Source organism: Choloepus didactylus, chromosome 7 (assembly GCF_015220235.1).
Source record: "Choloepus didactylus isolate mChoDid1 chromosome 7, mChoDid1.pri, whole genome shotgun sequence".
Classification (NCBI taxonomy): Eukaryota; Metazoa; Chordata; class Mammalia; order Pilosa; family Megalonychidae; genus Choloepus; species Choloepus didactylus.
The window spans coordinates 115,145,431-115,165,188 of NC_051313.1; the positions used below are offsets into that span (position 1 = coordinate 115,145,431).

The 19,758-nt window shown below is 36.1% G+C and overlaps 1 protein-coding gene across 1 annotated transcript in view; it reads left to right on the top strand.

The window, feature by feature from the left end:
• Nucleotides 1-11,919: 11,919 nt before the first annotated feature.
• PXT1 (peroxisomal testis enriched protein 1) overlaps nucleotides 11,920-19,758 on the top strand; it is a 30,184-nt gene continuing 22,345 nt past the window's right edge. Inside the window, exon 1 of the mRNA XM_037844239.1 lies at nucleotides 11,920-12,091. Within this exon, the coding sequence (XP_037700167.1) occupies nucleotides 11,920-12,091 (172 nt within the window). The remainder of the gene's footprint in view (nucleotides 12,092-19,758) is intronic.

Sequence of the window (19,758 nt, forward strand, 5' to 3'; positions counted from 1 at the left end):
CCGGTTCTTATTGTCATAGCTCTAGTGGCTTTTGTACTTAAAAAATTATAATACTAATTAAATAAAATAAAAACTATTACACAGGCTGTGCAAAATTTTCTATTTTATAATTGTTTCCAAAACATAAATTTATAGCATGATTTCTTAAATTCTGAGTCAACTTTCTTTTAGTTACAAAAGAACCTCTTAAAACTAATTTGGGATTTAAGGTTAGGATTAGAATTGAAATGGAAGAAATATGAAAAAGTGATTTGACTCTGGTTCCAATAGGTTGAAAATAGTTCCTGGATACTTATATAGCAACACTGGATCATCAGGGTTAACAACTTAAATTTTCAAGGCCCAAGGTATAAATTTTTGCATTCTAATCTGGTCTTAGAAGTCTAGAGGGTCATTTCACATTTCTACTCTTTCTCTTCACTTATAATAACTGTAAAGCATGCTTTTGGGTATAGTTTGTTTCAGGATGGCCTGGGTTATATTGTTGCACCCATCACCTGTATGTCAGGTGACCCTCCAGGGTAGCTAGCTCTCCATGTGGTGGCTCAGCATTCCCAGCTGCCATCCTAATACTAAGTACCATACCAGGGATGGCAGAAGAACTAGATCCGAGAATCCTGAAAGGGCTTTTCTTTGCATCCACCAGAAGTGAAGCCCTCACTTCTGCTGACATTTCATTGGCCTGAACTAGTCACATGGCTCAAGTGACTTGACTCCAAGGAGGCTGTGCAGCGTAACTTTCTTTGTGTCCAGGAAAAAGGAATATGAGCAAAGATTTAGTGGACACATAAATAAATGATTTTAAAAAAAAAAAAGCAAATCTTTTGAAAGATATTCCATGCTGTAATACAATTTTGGGAATTTATTTGGATATTCTTTTTCTTTGAAAAGATAAGGGAGTAGGTAGTGGAGTGTATTTTGAATGTCAGAGAAAAGCTAAAATGGAATGACCAAAGAATAGTGCAATTTCTTGAAGGTTACTGGTTAAGTTCCATTAACAGCCAGGAAAATAATCTGTAAACATTTCCTGTTGAAATTTTGATGAGGGCGTGCACTCCCTCCCTTTCCCACTCACATGGCCGGACAATTCATCCCAGAACTGTATGACCTTTCACAAAGTACACAGAATGCTCATCCTGAGATTCAAGAATCTCATCTCTGTAAATAGAGGTCCTATGGGAAGTCAGAATGGGGGAGGCTGGGTGTAAACTAATAATATGTTTGTCTCTCACTTCTCCTATTACTAGTTTACAGACAAACTCTGACCCTCCTATCCCATGTTCCAGCTCTGACAGCTCACGTTACCTCTGTTATGAACACACAAGTCTCATTTTCAAGTCCAATATTGAGGAAGCTGGAATTTTTTTTAACCTTATATAATTATGAGTTTTAAGTAAACTGTGTTTGAAAGAGGAAAAAAGATAAGCCCCAAAATAGACATTCTTCAAATTAGGATTTGAACCAATGAACTTTTGGCTTATAAAATAGACTCCAGTCACTCAATGAGACACTGCAGAAAACCATGAGATTCTTTTACCTTACCAAGTGACACTTCCTTCTTCACCCCAAACTTCTCCCCCAAATCTTCAATAACGGAAAAATTTTTTTACCAAAGCAAGTATCCTGGCCCCTTACCTCCACTCTCTGAGAAAATTTATAATGGAAACAAATAAAAAATAAGGTAAATAATGGGAAACAAGAATGAGACTTGTGTGTTCCTAACAGAGGAAATATGAGCTGTCAGAGTTTCTTTTGCTTGTTAACTGACAGCCCAAAGCTTTCTCCTTGTTTATGCAGAGTTGTGATGCCTACTTGGAATTGAGTGTTTGTGAATATACAAAGTAGTGGAAAAAGGAAGCATACAAACATGAAGCAGTCTCATATTGACAAAGCAATATGACACAGTGGGAAAAATTTTGGAAAAAGAGCCAGATGACCTTGGTGTGAACAAGTCTCATGTAACCCTTGGTTTCCTAATGTGTAAGATGATAACCTTCCTACCATTGCCAAAAGGGTGTCATGAGGAAGAAAAAGTAATCAAAATGGATGCAAAAGTGTTTTGTAACCTCAATAGTTACAATATCCATTAATGGCCAGGAAAATAATCTATAAACATTTAAGGTACTATTAGTATTAAAATTATACACACACCCCATCCAAATGAACATTATCTCTAAAAGGAACACCAAATAACTTTTTTGTGAGGGAAAACTGCCTTCCCTGATGTCAATCTTAAATTGTTGGTGTATCAAAATATGTCAATTTCCTTAACATTTATTATGCAGTTTGAATCAAAATAAAAACATGTTGCAGCAACAAATATTTTATATATTTTCTCCTTTTATCGATAATCATTCATAACAATAGAGTTACTGTTTTAAAGGGAATTGAACATAGCTTCTTAAAAGGATGTTCGGTTTTCTACCAAATGTATCCTCGTTAGTGCATACTCTCTATGGTGCAGTAATTGCCCTCATAGATTAGTTTCTAAAGAGGTTGCCAAACACACTCACATGAGCACACACACACACATACCACACAGTATTCTAGAATGGGTCTAGAAGGCACCATTAGGAATTGCTAAGTCATTCCTTCCTTAGCCACTCTTTATTGATTCTTGTTAAACCACATGACAGCAATATATGAATAAGTTTGAAGAACACAATTCCAGAAAGTTCTACTTTCTCTGAATCTCTGTAGCACTTAACACTTAAGGTTAGCTAGTTATCTGGCTTGTTCTCTACTGTTTTTTATTTATTGAAGGTAGGCCCTTATATGAGTTTCTTAAGGCTGCCTTAACAAATTACCACAAACCGTGTGACTTACAACAGAAGTAAGTTACTCTTTCACAGTCCGGAAGGCAGAAGTTCAAAATTACATTGTTGGCAGGGTTGGTTCCTTCTGGAGGCTTTAAGGCAGAATCTGTACCATGCCCTCTCCTAGCTTCTGGCTGGCATTCCTTGGCTTTCCCTGGCATAAAACTGCATAATTTCAATCTCTGACTCTGTCTTCACATGGTCTTCTTCTCTGGGTCTCTACTGTGTCTGTCTGTTTTAAATTTCCCTCTCCTTTCTTTTAAAAGGACACCGGTCACTGAATTTAATCCAACCTAAATCCAGGATGAACTTAGCTTAAGATCCTTGTTTTAGTTACCCAACTGTTAAATAAAACACCATACAGTGGGTTGTCAAAGAAAACAAGAATATATTGGCTCATGGTTTTGAAGCTGAGAAGTCCAAAATTGAGGCATCAGCAAGGCAATGCTTTCTCCCCAGGATGGTGGCATTCTGGGGCTAGCTGCCAGTCATCCTTGATCCTTGCCTTTTCTGCCACATGGCAATGCACATGGCAGTGTGTTCTCCTTTCTCTTCTGAGTTTTGTTGACTTCTAGCTTCTAGCTACTCCTTGTGGCTTCTCTCTAGGTAAATCTGAATTTTATTCTATAAAGGACTTCAGTAATCAGAATTAAAGCCCAACCTGACTCAGGCCACACATTAACTGAAGTAACATCTTCAAGAGTTACTATTTACAATGGGTCCACATGCCCAAGACCAGGAATTGGGACCTGAACATGCCTTTTGTGGGGGACATGATTCAATCCTCAACAATCCTTAATTACAACTTAATTACATCCACAAAGACCCTATTTCCAAATAAGGTCACATTCAAAGGTAACAAGGGTTAGAACCTGGACACATATTTTGGGGGGACACAATTCAACCCAGTACAGACTCTAATGTTCTGAAACTTGTTAATTGTTCAACTTTGGGGTGGGAACCAGACACTTCAAAACTCACTTTCAGAAGGAGTCAGATAAGAGAAGGCCAAACAGGGATTAAGGAGATCTGTCATCTGGTACCAGCCCGGTCACCTTTGGGGTCAGTCATTAGTTTCATTTATTTTCATCTGACAATGAGGAAATTTGGACCAAATGAAAGCTGCCATCTATTGAGTGCCTCCCATGTGGCAGGCAGACAAGCTTTAATTCACCCAACTGTCTGGTAAAATAGGCCCTATTAGTCCCACATTATAGATAAAGAATTCAAAGCTCAAGTAGTTGAAGTTACCATTTCAGGTCACCTTAGGTGAACTGCCTGAAGCCATTTCAACTCCAAGATTCCTTAGAGAGAAAATCCACCCTTCCATATAATGTCTTTGAGTGCTATGTTCCTCTTACAGAAATTCCATTGTTTGGGATCCAGTTGTAGAATGCCAAATGTGGAAAAGGGCCTTAGAAATCATTGATACCAGGTTTTACATTTTTTTAGGACTTTAAGGCCTAAAGAGGATCAGTGACCTGCCCATGGTTGTGCTTTATTTTCTCTTTCTTGTTTACCTGTAATATTCGGGTAGAATCTATCCTGATTCTACCCGGATAGAAATACACGCAGGAAGATATGTCAGGAAACAGAATTTGGCCTGGGCTCCAGGAGCTTCCCACAGATGACCTTAGTTGGGCGTACAAAATTGTCTGTCCAAAAAAGCAGAATTTCCAAGATTTGAAGGTCACTGAAGGAGCTTCTTTTTCCTTAAAAAGTTATAAAGTAAGAGTGGTGAAACTTTTTCACAAAGAACCACTGGAAAGTCAAAGAAGTGTCACATATAATTAAAAAGAAAATTTAGTTCTTAACGTGTTCTTAAAATAGTTCTTAAAAATTAGGAACAAATACAGGCATAAAACAAAAAGACCAACAACCGACTTTAAAAATGGCCAAAGGACTTGAATAGACACTTCTCCAAAGAAGATATATAAATGGCCAATAAGCACATGAAAATATGCTCAACATCATTAACCATGTGGAAAATGCAAATTAGACCACAACGAGGTACCACTTCACACCCACTAGTTTGGCTATTATTAACAAAACAGAAAATAACAAGTGTTAGGAGTATGCAGAGAAATAGGAACCTTCGTGCATTGCTGATGGGAATGTAAAATGGTGTAGCCACTGTGGAAAACGGGCGGTTCCTCAGGAAGTTAAACATAAAATTACCATATGGCTCACAATCCACTTCTAGGTAATACCTAAAAGAATGAAACAGGGTCTTCAATAGACATTTGTACACCAATGTTCATAGCAGCATAATTCACAAAAGCCAAAAGGAGAAAACTACCCAAGTGTCCATCAGCAGATGAATGGATAAATAAAATGTCATATATCCATACAATGGAATATTATTCTTCCACTAAAACGAATGCAGTTCTAATACGTACTACAACATGGAAGAATCTTGAAGATATCATATTGAGTGAAATAAGCCATATGCAAAGGGACAAATATTGTATGATTTCACTTACATGAAATACTTAGTATAAGCAAATACGTAAAACTAGAAGGTAGATCACAGGATACTTGGCCTGGGGGCAGGGGAGACTGGTGCTTAATGGGTACAGGGTTTCTGTTTAGGGTGATGAAAAAGTTTTAGCAATGTTATGATTGCAATGGTAGCGCAATATTGTGAATGTAATTAATATCACTGATTGTACACATGAAAGTGGTTACAATGGTAAATTCTGTATTGTATTTATGTTACCACAATAAAAATTAAAAAACAACAACAACAATCAGTGCCAATTTATGACAAAAAGCTTTTTATCCAGGATCCTGGCTTTCATCTTTGGTTTACTCCTTTCTTATGAGGGAAACTTCACCTTTTCCAAATGCTTCTGGAGAAAAGATTCATGGAAGATTAATTTTTTGAGATGATGCAGGAAAATGGAGCTTATTCTAGTCTCACTTGTTAGTCCTAGTGGGTGTACAATTCTAGATTAGAAAATGTTTTCTTTCAGCATTTTGAAGGCTCTATCATTTTCTAGCTTCCAAGGTGATGCTGAATTTTTTCTTAATTCATTTTTGTCAATCTGGAAGTTTTTACAATTTATTTGTCATTGATATTTGAAAATTCAAAATGTGTATCTCAGTATAGAACTTTTTCATTTGTTGTCCTGAGAACTCGATTGGCCCTTTCATTCTGGAGACATATATCCTTCAGTTCTGGGAAGTTTTCTTATATTGTTTCTTTAATAATTTTCTCTTTTTTTTCCTGGAATTTCTATTATTCAGATATTGGCTGTTTTAGATTCTCTAATGTTACTTTTTCTCTCTATTATCCATATTTTTCTTCTGTGAAGAATTTTTTGATATCCTCAAAAGTAGTTTTCAACCACATGAAAGCATCATTCAGAATTTAATCTTCTTAAGCAGTTACAAGAAGAATAAATAGAAAATTATACAATTTCAGCCGATAAATTTTATTACTTTAGTTAAAAGTCTAGTAAATGTTAGCAATCATTTGAAAAGGGGCCCTTGCCACTTAATTAAATGAATCTATTTTCAAACTGCATAAATTTAAAATATTTTATTTTTTCTTTTCACATCTTAATATTCTGACTTACAAACTTTTTAACTACTTAAGCAATTATTATAAACCTAATAAACTTATAAATAGAGGTGGCTGTTAATTCTTTTCTATATCAAATTATCCTAGATGTTACATGTGTAGATTTGATTTTACTTGGTTTTATACACCCAAACAATTCTACCAAACTAAGGATTTCAGTTATATAATTAATTTTCCAGTATGATTAGAACCTGAATGGGCTACCTCACTTGATTGTATTCTGCTAATTTACTGCTTCATTTCATTTTGAATCCTTTTCAAAACAGGCTGCAACTAATTTACTGCTTCATTTTATTTCGAATCCTTTTCAAAACAGGCTGCAATTCTTATAGATGTTAGCATAAAATTATATGAAATTTTAGTTCTCTCTCATGACTTTCCTCCCAAGATTTTATTATGAAAAATTGCAAGCATAAAGAAAAGTTGAGAGTACAGTATATTCAACAACAGTACACTCACTACTTAGATTCAGCAATTACCAACATTCACCATTTTTGCTTTATTTTTCTAGCTATTTATTATGAAAATTTTCAAACATACAGAGAATTTGAGAAAATAGTATAATTAATGCCAGTATACCCACTATTTAGATTAAACAGTTAATATTTTGCCATTTTTGCTTTATCTATTTATTTATCTACCTATTTTACTGAAATATTTGAAAATAAGTGGTTGATAATATGACACTCCCCCCTGTCCCGGCAAGTAAGTCACGATGAAACTCCTTGAAGGACATACACCTAAATGCCTATAAAAGCATTATCACATGTAAGAAAAGTAACCATAATTCTTTAATATCATGTTTTGGGTGAGTTTTTATAGCAGCTTTTTAAAAGCACATTCCAAAGTCCGTGTATTACATTTGATTGTTTTGTTTCTTTAGCTTCTTTTAATCTAAAGTAATGCCTCCCTCTCCCCACTACCATTTTATCCCCCATAAACTGATTTTTTTAAAAATCAGACAATTTATCTTGTATAATGTTTTTAGGGCTTTTTCTGACTTGTAACAACTTCCAAGATCATTGTACTTCTTGGAAGATTTCTTTATCTTTCTCTCTCTCTCTCTCTCTCTCTCTCTCTCTCTCTATATATATATATATATATATATATATATATTTATTTATTTATTTATTTATTACTAAATATGAATTAGCTATAATTGTGGTTTCTAATGGCTCTTTCTTGTTCTTAGATTGTTTCTTCATTTTTATAGCATCCTGTTCTTGTTTCATGGATGCAGTATTTCTCTGATGACATTTTATATTCTCTAAAGTATTTTCCTGCTCCCTGCATTGTCTCTGTGTACTGTGATTCCTACATCCCGCCCCTGCCTCAATTCTTATATGTTGGAGGTGTGTGTGTGTGTCTAAGGTTTTCTGCTGGTATCTGATGATCATTGTTCATTCATATTTTAAGAATGAGGCCCTAAAAGGTAATTGGAGGCTCTGAGTGTGCTCATGTTCAAAGCTTGTTAATTGAAGGGATTCACTGCAAACTTTTTCAACAGGGACCCCCAACTATCAGTATCTGTGACTCTTTTTTATGGAATGGCTCATTTTCCCCAAAGTACCCTTTAATTTTCTGCTTAGAAACTAGAAACCTGTCTATGAAGTTCTGATCTGAGTAGAAGAAGAGGGACTGGGTGTCTCATTTCTCAATTTCAGACTAATTCTTCTGTTTTTTAGTAAAACGCCTCACTCCCACACTGATCTATGTCTGATAACTCCACATTTAGAATTCTTTTGGTTTACTTTCTCTAGAGGAAATATCTCCTGTTTTCTGTGGAAATAAAGTAGTAGATTACATCAGAAAGGGTGGAGAACCTGGACTCTAACCACTTATAAAAACATTTTTAAAACAAATCTCCCTTTTCAGCACTACACTTCTCCTTTTATTTCCCTCTGCTACTTCACCACCATTTCCTGCAGTCACTGGTGCCTCTGACTCCTGAGTCTTTCCGGAGATTTTAAGCATGACTGGTTTGCTTCTCCTTGGTTTCTCCTTCTCCAAGCACTTAGGCTTGACCTTCCTTGGATGTACTCAGTCCTTTACCTCTTATATTAATTTTCCATTTTTGTACATTGTGGTTTTGGGTGGCTCCCAGTTCAATAAAGATGAAATTTGTGTTTGTGGTTTTTTTTCCCCCTCCTTGTTATTTTTGGGTGAGTTTTGAGAGAAGTGGTGGGGGGACGATCTCAGCTATCTTGAATTAAAGGTCCTCACTGTTTATATTTTTAGTTATCTAAATGCCTTGAATTCTTTACTACCTTTGGGCTTTTCCACTTGCTGTTCCAGCTCTCTGAGACTTTCTTTTTCCCTGGCTCATCTTTCCTTCTAGCCAATTCCTTTTTTTTTTTTTTTTTTTTAGGTCTCAGCACAAATGTCATTCCTAGATTAACCCTTCCTGAGCATCCAGACTAGGTTAAGTCTATCCCCCAAGATACAGTCTCACAACATCTACCATATTTCTAATTAAACATATATGCCTGTTTCCCCTGACAGATTGTTGGCTCCACGAGGGAAGGGACCATGTCTGTCTTGTTCACTTCTATATTCTCAGCATCTAGCACAGTGCCTGGCATTCAGTAGGGGATCAATAAATATTTTTTGCTCTCTGTAAAGATCCATAGCTTCATTTATAGTTGCCACCACCAATAGTTAGTTATATTTAGGGTTTAGCAACTCCAGTTTTTATGATTGCTAGTTATTATTATGGAAAAATTATAACATGGACTCCTATCCATAACTGCATCTCCAAACTTATTTTGCCATTAACACTTTTAAAATTGTAACATACTGACCATAATATAATATGTACTCAGATTAACATAGTATAATAGTTTTCTATTGCTGTTGTGACAAGTTACCACAATTTAGTGGCTTTAAGTAACATAAATGTAATAACATAAAATAACATAAATGTACTATCCTACAGTTCTGGAGGTCAGAAGTCTTAAATGGGTCAGCAGGGCTGTGTTCCTTCTAGAAGCTCGAGAGGAGAAACCGTATCCTTGCCTTTTTTTAGCTTCTGCATTCCTTGGCTCGTAGCCCCATTTTCACACCACCCTGTTCTCTGCTTCCATAGCCAGAACTCTTTCTCTGACTCTGACCCTCTTATCTCTGTCTTCTAAGTGTCCATGTGATTAGGTTGGGCCTACCCAGAAAATCCAGGATAATCTCCCCATTTCAAGATCCTTAATTTAATGACATCTGCAAGATCCACTTTCCCATGTAGGGTAATATGTATACAGGTTCTGGAGATTAGGGTGTGGACATCTTTGCGAGGCCATTATTATGTCTAGCCCAAATAGCAAAATGTGGACCCATGATGAGTTATTTGCTGCAAGAAATGACAAAAACTTCATTCACTTGCATGTTAAACTTTATATCAGAACAACTGCCAAAGTAGATAAATTGTTTAAGTGAAAAATGTAAAAAATACATATTGAAATGATAAAACAAAATACCTAACATAGACCAGTGATTATTAAATGGCATTGTACCTCAACTCAGTGGCTACCTAGGCTTCCATGTGTAAAACCATTATCATGCTTTAATGAATTCTGGGATTTCCTGAAGTTTTCAGGTAGGCACACCATTTCCTAGTTGTCAATAATACTGACAACTACATAAAAGAGCATAGTATTTTTCTTACATATATTTAAAAATAAATTTTAGGTGAACATATTATTAGTATTGATTTTTTTATTTGATAAATACTAGTTAACATCCTGCAGAATTGTTTGGGAAAAATTATATTATAATAAAAACCAATTTTGGGGGAAATCAAGTCCAGAATTCTTGATTGTTCAAAAGACCATTTTTAGATGTTTTATTCCCAATTATCTAGCAATGCCATCTCATAATCAGTATAAAATGACAGTTCCACCATGGGCTGATGGGTAAGGCTATCAGCTAGTTCTTTCGATAAGGACCTCACCTTATCAACTTTGCCCATTTAGAGTTTGATTTTATCAGTTCATACAATGCTGATCTGGCTTTGGAGGATAATTCAAATCATCAAGCTTAAGAGGATGTCAGTTAATTGTTTTGTAAACAAGGAATAAAACTGCCAACATAGGGGAAGCATTAGCTGGAGAGCATACCTTTTTCCAACTGAACATTTACTTGAGAAATCAGATTAAGTCAGAGGTTGCCTGATGAGTATACAGTAATCAAAAAGTCAGACTGCCCACGGCACCCAAAATGCCCAGGCACCCACAAACTCTCCTCCCATGGTTCCCTCTCCCCCAGTCTGGACCAAATCACAATAAAAATATTGAAGTAGAATTCTATACTGGAAAATGTGGTATATTTGAAAAATGATGAATCAGAATCCTACTTGATGATCTTTACCCTGTTGGTTTGTATAGCTTAGATGGCTGCTTATTGCCCTTCTCTCAGTCACTTTTCAATCCTTGGCTTCTTCCTCTAAAGCTGTGCTGTCCAATACAGTAGCCAATAGAAGCATGTGACTACTGAGCAATTGAAATGTGGCTAGTCTGGATTGAGATTTGCTTTAAGTGTAAAATACATACCAGATTTTGAAGACTTAATGAGAATGTAAAATACCTCACGATTACAGGATGAATGATGACATCTGGATTTATTTTGGGATATATTGGGTTAAATAAAATATATTATTAAAAGTAATTTCACCCCATTTCTTCTTATTTTTTTTTAAATGTATATACTAGAAAACAAAATTACATATGGCTCACATTATATTTCTATTGAACAGCACTGATTTAAAGACTCCTGAAGGCCTCCTCTGTTATCTTCTTTAGTTGTTTATTATGGCCCAACCCTTTGTATCTTTTCCTTCTCTTTCCAGTAGCAACTTAGGTTTAGAAGGTAGAATGGAAAGTTGAACCCAGTGGCCAAGTTTTAAGTCAAGAGAATTAAGTGCCCAGGTAGACAACCCTAACTCTTAGTTCAATTCTCGATCACATTGGATTGGTGCTACAATACTAGAAATAAAAAGGGAGCAGGGAGACTAATCTACATTAGTGTCTATAAAGAGGGACTGTATATGGAGGTTTAAAGGGAAAATACAAGAGTCATTCAGAGGAGTAAATTCACAAATGCACGTGTGCACACACACACACGTACACACACACACAGAGGAAGTAGAACAAAGAATATATTTTTTATCTACTCCTTTCCACCTCTCTAGGTTTTTGATCTATTTTTTTTCTATCAGCTACACTAATTTGTCTCCCTTTTTCTTTGTATAGCAATTAAGACTTGTCTCCTGATGGATTGAGGCTTTTGAAAAGATGAAGAAAAACTATTGGGAAATGAGGATGAGGGTGGTGTACCAGATCTAAAGACCAAGCAACATAGAAAAATAATGCAGTATTTAAATTGAAAAAGACCTTAGAGGTTACCTAGTTCCCCTCTCATCCCAATTTATAATCCTTTTATATAGTTAAAACATCAATATTCATCTAATCAACTATATACTGAGAAGTGAGGGAAATCCTCTAAAAATATTTTTTTCAACAGAGTAAAAACATGAAGATGAAAAAACATGACGGCATTGTTTATGAACTTAAAGAAGTCCTGAATCCCTCTCCTAACGTTACAAATTGTTGCAAATCACTGTGGGTGAAATACAGTTTTCAGAAGGCGTGCATGACCCAGCTTGTCAGCTCCCAGCCTGTTTCAGCCATGTCAAGGAACCCAGGTAAGACATTATTTGTATTACACTAAGATAAATATTCTACTCAGCATGTATTTTTCTTGGTATTGAGAACATAAAATTGGGCATTAAATAAACTGTTTAAAAATTAACTGTAAGAAGACAATGGTAAATGTATTCATCAAAATTCTTAAAGTGAAAACCTAAAACTGACTTGGCTTCATGGTAATAAATCCCTTAGTTTCTGTTAACTCTGAATCACTGACACAACTAATTAAGGGTATCCCAAATCAACCAAAATAGATCAAAATTATCTTTTAATAAAAATTGGTATTTAAACTTGACCTGACAATGTCTGCATTGTTAAAGTAAGGAAAATTCAGATTAGGTTCCTTCTTGATGTTTCCAAAATAGGAAAGAACATGAAGGGAAGATACACTTGAAATTTTGTTTTGCAAAAGTGTGGGATGTACTTAGAACTCTCAAAATTAAGTATGACCATCCTAAGGGTCTGAGAAGAATTAGATAATTTGCCCAGGGTTACAGCTTGCAAAAGAGACAGCCTGAATTGATCCCAGGCCTGCCTGCCTCTTCCACCATCTGCTTCTCTCCCTGTCAACAGGTTCTTCTACTCTGAAGTCTCTGTCTCTTGTGAACTAGAGAGATGCATATACCTGGAGTCTACTGTGGGAACTTGGAAAGGGTTTTCAAACAGAATCAATATTACCTATAGAAGTTAGATAGGTGCAGCTATATTTATCTGAAATCACAGGTGATACTATATTTTAAGTACACATAACTGCAGATTAATGTTAGCCTATGGAAAATGAGGTGAGAACTCTGACTGACAGAATTAAATACATGTATTTTGATTTTAAAAAAAAGGGTGTGTGTGTATGATATATAAATGTCCAGAATATTGGAAAATTATGTTTTGAAGAGCATTAAAGGAGACTGTTGGGGTTGATTTATGAGCTCTTGGGCTTTTCGTTAGATTTAAAATATGCCAGACACTTGAAAGGGATTATTAAAATTAATCTCAAACTGATTATCCAATTTTAAAAGAATTACAAGCCACCAATAAAGTGGAAATTTCAAATGGTATCTGTTTCCTGGAAAGTACAAAATTGACTAAAATTTTGAATTTTCATCTGTACACGTGTCAACAATTATTTGTCAGCTATGAACACTTTCTAGAAGTTGGGTTTTTTGAGAGATTTAAAAAATTAAGATAATTCACATACCATAAAATTTACCCTTTTGAAGTGCACAATTCAGTGGGTTTTAGTATATTCAGAGTTGTTCAACCACCACCATTTTAGGATTTACTCTTTACTGTAAGCCCTTTCCAATGGCCTTCCCAGGTGCCCTGTGGGCATTGGCACATTTACTTAAAATGCTTTACTAATTACACTTCCACTTAAAAAACAGAGGCAGAGTGAAGAATTAATAACACCACTAGATTTGACTTAAATAGAGTAACAGCCAGCAACCTAGCCCACATATTTGTTTTTATGCTTAGAACTCTCATTTTTCTATGTATGCAAAACCATATTTGCGACTGGCTTTTTATTCTGGTGGGACACCAGTGTGTATTAAACGACTGCCAAATAATTCGAAATAAGGGATTACCCAATTAGAGACGGTAGCAGAAAGAAGCCTCTTCCTTTACACACTTTTCCTGGCCCAGGAGACCTCGGTTACCTTCATATTCAGGCAGCACACATTTCTCCCCTCATATTTTATAATATTGCTAAAAGAATGGGGGATATGCAGACTGAAGGGGACACGGTCACAGGGTCACAGTGATTGCAAAAAACCGGACAACGCGAAGCGCAGGGCAGCATAACGCCAGGAGCTACCTTACTAGCCTCCAGCTCCAGCCAGCGGCGGAGCGAGCAACGCGCACCCTTCTCTCCACGGAAGACCCAACCGGCCACAGCCGGCGTGGTGCACGCTCTCCATTGGCCACAGCCGAGTCACGTGACTTTTACCGCCTAAACCGCCCTGCGGACGCGCGTTCTTCCTGCCACCCGGAGAGCCTGGGCGGGGACGCTGGGCCGCAGACCCTGTGGATGTGCCTGAGGCCCGGGGAAAGCTCCCAGGCAGGGAACCTTAAAAGAAAACCCTGAGTACTGCCCGAAGTAAAACTCTTACTGAGGAAGCCGATTAATGAGGAGATCCCCCTCTCCCCTCAGTGGCTTTTGTCTGGAGCTGTGGACAAAAGTAGAAATCACAAGTAGTTCGTTAGGACTAGAAAGGAATTCGGGGGAGCCAAGATTTATTTCCGATACTTTGGAGAAATCTGAACCCACAAACATAATCCTTTGGGGAAAAATACATAATTTTTGTATGGGGAATTTAAGACCATTTTTCTTAGAAAAGTGGAGGGGGTGGGGTCGTGTGAAGTCCAGGGATGCGGTCCATACACGTCATTTAAGGGAAGCTACAAACTCTAGGGAAAACAAAGATAAGTAAGAACAAAAAGACTGCGCATAGTTGCTCTGTGGGGGATGGAGTGACCACAAAGGACTTGATAACCAATCTAAATAGAGTTTGTAGAAACTAAATGGAAAATTTTAATTTTTTTGGACTTTTATGAGATACTTTTTTCTTTTTTCCCGACATTTATTTTTTAAAAAAATAATAAATCTATAGAAAAGTTGTAAGAATAAATCCATGGTTACTCCCTTCACATGTATTCATTAGGGATTTTTTTTTTCTTAACATTTTGCCACCTTTGTTTTTATCTTTTTATCCCTAACCCCCCCCTACTTTTCTTTGCTAAACCATTTGAGAGTAAATTGCAGACATACTAACTTCACCTTAAAATCCAGCATATTATCTGCTAAGAACAAAGATATTTTTCTTTATAACCACAATACAATTGTCACACTTCTGAAATACTTTTTACATTTAATTTTGAATAAGTACTAAGAAGTTGATAAAGTAATAATAAATGAGTTTCTAATTTAAAACTGCTTAAAGCAGTGGGTTGCACATTATAAATTCTGTATGAGTGCTTAAAAAGTAGATTTTCATGGTTGGAAAATGAAAAGGTGTATAGTAAAAAGTCTCTTGCATATTTGTCCTCCTTCCCTGTTCCCTCTCCTCCCAGTCCCAATCAAAGACAACCACTGTTCTTAGATTTTTGAATATTCTCCCAGAGTTTCCTTAGACAAACATGAGCAAATGAGAATATAGATTCTTATCCTTCTGCCCTTGTTAGACAAAATATAGCATATTAAGAATTATTCTACACTTTGTTTTTCTCACTTAACAATATGATTTGGAAATATTTCCATATTAATACCAGAGAGCTTCCTCATTCTTTTTTGCAGTGACATATTCCATTGCATAGATACACGATAATTTATTTGAACAGTTCCCTATTGATGGACATTAGAGTTGTTTCCAATCATTTATTATTGAAACCAATGCTGCAAAAGATAACCTTGAACATATTTGTTTTGTAAAATTTAATAGGCATTATTACAGTGCCCCGCACAGAGGTTGTACCAATTTACATTTCCACCAGCAATAGAGTGTTTCCAGGTTTTTTGACAAGGTTCTATACCAAGAGCTTAACCTATGTGAATGTGCATTATTGTTGCTGTTTAATTGCTTTAAGTGAAAGTAGTGCTGACTTCAAGACAAACTATAAGGTAAACTGTCCCTAAATAAATTTACAAAGTAGTCAAAGTTTTTCATCCAGCCCTAACCTTTTCTTGTCTAATCCCCCCTACCCTCTTGTGCAACTTCATCTTTATAATTATAATTAACACGTTATCTGTCGAGTATCCTCTGTGTAGGGCACTGGACTAGGTCCTAGATATATGCCTGCAAGATTTCACCATTTGGTTGGACAAATATGCACAAAATATAAATGATTATTCTGTTTAGTTCCAAAATGAGAAACATACCTCTTGATTTTGACAACCCAGTCCTTTGTTGCATCTAATCTCAAGGTCCTTCCTTCTCTGACCCTTTGTCTGCCCAACTGCCCTGAGCACTGAGCCACCCAAAGCTTGTTGCTTTTTTATCACTACTTAATTTCTCCCAATGTCCAGCTTGTATTTCATCTCCCTAATGCAGATACTGATTTTGTATTTCTCAGGTGACAATATGCTATTCTAAAACCAACAGTTGCTAGTAGAAAAATACTAGAAGAGATGGTGCCATTGCTCCTCTCTGGTAATATATATGCATTTTTTAAAAATGCAATTTTATTGAAATATATTCATGTAACATACAGTCCTCCAAAGTACACAATCAGTTTTTCATAGTATTGTAATATAGTTGTGTACTCATCACATTTCATTTTCATTACTCCAAAAAAAAAAATTAAAATTAAAATTAAAAAGAACATCCAAAACATTCCATTCCCTTTCTCCCCTCATTGTTCATTTACTTATTTACTTTTTTTAAACACTCATTCATTGTTGTTTTTAACTTTATCAAAAAATTAAAAAACAAACAATAAAAAAAACATTACAAACCGTAACCGAACAAAGGAATAAGAAAAACAAATAACCTAAAATAACTACATTGCTTCCAACATGTTCCTACCCTATGCCAAGAAAATAAACAGATTATAATCAAACAAAGGAATAAGAAAAACAACCTAAAATAAGTGCATTGCTGCCAACTTGTTCCCACCATACCCCACAAAAATTAACAAACCATGATTGTTCCTGAGCATTCCCATAACCTTAAGTTTACCCTCCATCGCTTATCTGTTCTTATTGGATTATCATTCTCCCTTCACTATTTACTGTCTGTCGCTAGGTCCCCTACATTCTACAATATAAACAATTTATTTTACATTTTTCACAGAGTTCACATTAGTGGTAACATACAATATCTTTCTTTTTGTGCCTGGCTTATTTCGTTCAGCATTATGTCTTCAAGATTCATCCATGTTGTCATGTTTCACAACCTCATTCCTTCTTACTGCCGCGTAGTATTCCATCGTGTGTAAATACCACATTTTGTTTATCCACTCATTTGTTGAAGGACATTTGGGTCATTTCCATCTCTTGGCAATTGTGAGTAATGCTGCTATGAACATTGTTGTGCAGATATCCGTTCGTGTCATTGCTTTCAGATCTTCCGGGTATGTACTGAGAAGTGAAATTGCTGGATTGAAGGGTAACTCTATATCTAGTTTTTTAAGGAACTGCCAGATTGTCTTCCAGAGTGGCTGTACCATTACACCGTCCCACCAGCAATGAATAAGAGTTCCAATTTCTCCACATCCTCTTCAGCATTTGTAGTTTCCTGTTGGTTTAATGGCAGCCAATCTAATTGGTGTGAGATGATCTCATTGTGTTCTTAATGTGCATCTCCCTTATAGCCAGTGAAGATGAACATTTTTCATGTGTTTTTTGGTCATTTATATTTCCTCTTCAGAGAACTGTCTTTTCATATCTTTTGCCCATTTTATAATTGGGCTGTCTGTGCTATTGTCGTTGAATTGTAGGATTTCTTTGTGTATGCAAGATATCAGTTTTTCGTCAGATACATGGTTTCCAAAAATTTTTTCCCATTGAGTTGGCTGCCTCTTCACCTTTTTGACAAATTCCTTTGAGGTACAGAAGCTTTTAAGTTTGAGGAATTCCCATTTATCTATTTTTTCTTTTGTTGCTTGTGCTTTGGGTGTAAGGTATATATGCATTTTTGTTGTGGTCTTTTCTTTAAACAAATTCTTATGGTTTTATTCCACCTAAAAATAATCACATACTCAATGAAAAGAGAAAAATTCAAAGGAAATGAAGTTGACCTTTAATATTACTACACAGAAATAATGCCTTGAATTGTAATCTTCTAGAAAAAATGCCTCACAATAAAAACTCTCATTTATAGGAGTGCTTTAGACCAGGAAGGAGGGAATTTTATCCTCTTGGTGGGTTGTCATAGAGACACTTTGGGGTAGATGGTTATTTGTCATGTCCTCTGATCCAGGGATTTTCATGCAGACTTTTGATTGGCACAGGCAGGCTGACCTTAAACTCCTTTTGAAGTAGGTGAAATTTGTTTGGAGGGTCTCCCCACTCACTTCTCCTTTCTTCTTTCTGGGCACCATCTCTCCTGTGTGAGCTCTCAGGCCTCACTGGAACCCTCTCTTTTCCTGTGGTGATTGTCAAATAATCTTTGCTGGGGTGTCTATTAATGATTACGGTGTTATTTCAAAGTGGCTTGAGATGAGAATCTCATTAATATTTGTGTGCTTCTAGATACTCTCAAAAACAACAGAGAACTGAAATGACAGGCAGTAGGGCTGAAATTTTGATCAAATTAAAAAATTCTTTCACCTACTTTCAGGAACTTACCAACTTGGCTGGGGTGAATGGATGTATTGAGACTGGCCCTCCTTGTTCTGCCCTGTCTTCTTCGCACTCTTTACCCTATTGTAGGGTCCTGGAGCACTGGGGACCATTGTCCTCTGAGGCCTTTACTTGAGAGCACAGCCGAGGTGAAAGTGGGGTGGGGTACTCCCCAGTGCCCTCAGTTATTCTTCCATTTGTCTCCTCCAGATCAGCTTGTAGTCTGGTTGCCCTTTGTTAAAGGTGGTTTTTTCCAGTGGTATCATCTTGTTTAGGTGGCTGCCCTTTCCATGCGGGCAGAAGTGTTTCCCACTAGTTGCCCAGTGTATTTGTGTGGATTCAGTTAATAATGCTTTATTTTTTGTTGTATTAAAATTTTATTATCAGTGCAAAATCATATCCATGGAAATGATAAAAAAGGACCTGAAGTAGTACCTAGCATACAAAAGTTTCTCCGTAAATATTTGTTGAAAAAAATGAATGAATGAATGAACGAATGGAAGCAAAGTCACAGTGTCTAGCCTCTCCCTTTCATACTCCCTCCCCCACTTCTCACCATTCTGTTCCCAGGAAGGGAACTCTTCAGTTGACTCGGTTCTTTTGGATTGCTAGATCAGTGATTCATTCCCATACCAACTAAATTGTTTTTTTTCTTTAAGTCTTCAAGCTGATAGTCATGTGCAGTCAGAGTTGAGAACCACTGCTCTAAATAATATGTATTATTCCTTTATCTCTCGATTTATAAACTGATGCCATCCATTGATTCCTTGACCTGACAGATGAGGTTACCTCATTACTATACCCTCTCTTCTCCTTACGTTTGATTATTAAATTATTATTTTAATAAGTCTATTTGTTGTCTTTGTAAAAGTAAATAATTTAAACTCCTTTTTCTTGTTTTATCTATTTTTAGCAATATCAATGACTCCCCATTTTATAAGATGAAGGTACCAACTTCCCTGCTCTCTTCTTTACCCACCCTACCAGAGCCTGCTGGTTCACCTACACTTTTTATTTTTAAGTGGTTGAGCTTGTTAACATTTATGTTTTAGCCACCAGCCATAAGCAGCTCTTCCATGCTTTATCCATCAGTTGGTTCTAAAAGTTAAAAACAATAAACCTGGTTCATGTTATTGTACTCTCTAATACCTGGTCCAGTAGTCATAGCAAAAGCTTATATAGGGTTTATTGTATACCAGACCTTCTATGAATGTCATTGTTTAATATTCACAATAAACCTGAAGTTCCCCTTTAACAAATGGAACTGAGAAGTTATGTATCTTACCTAAGGACAGGAAATTAGAACATGGCTAAGTCAGGATTTGAACTCTCCAATGGGAGGATATGGTAAAATTTTCTCTTTTTTTAGGCACGAGTTTAGGATTC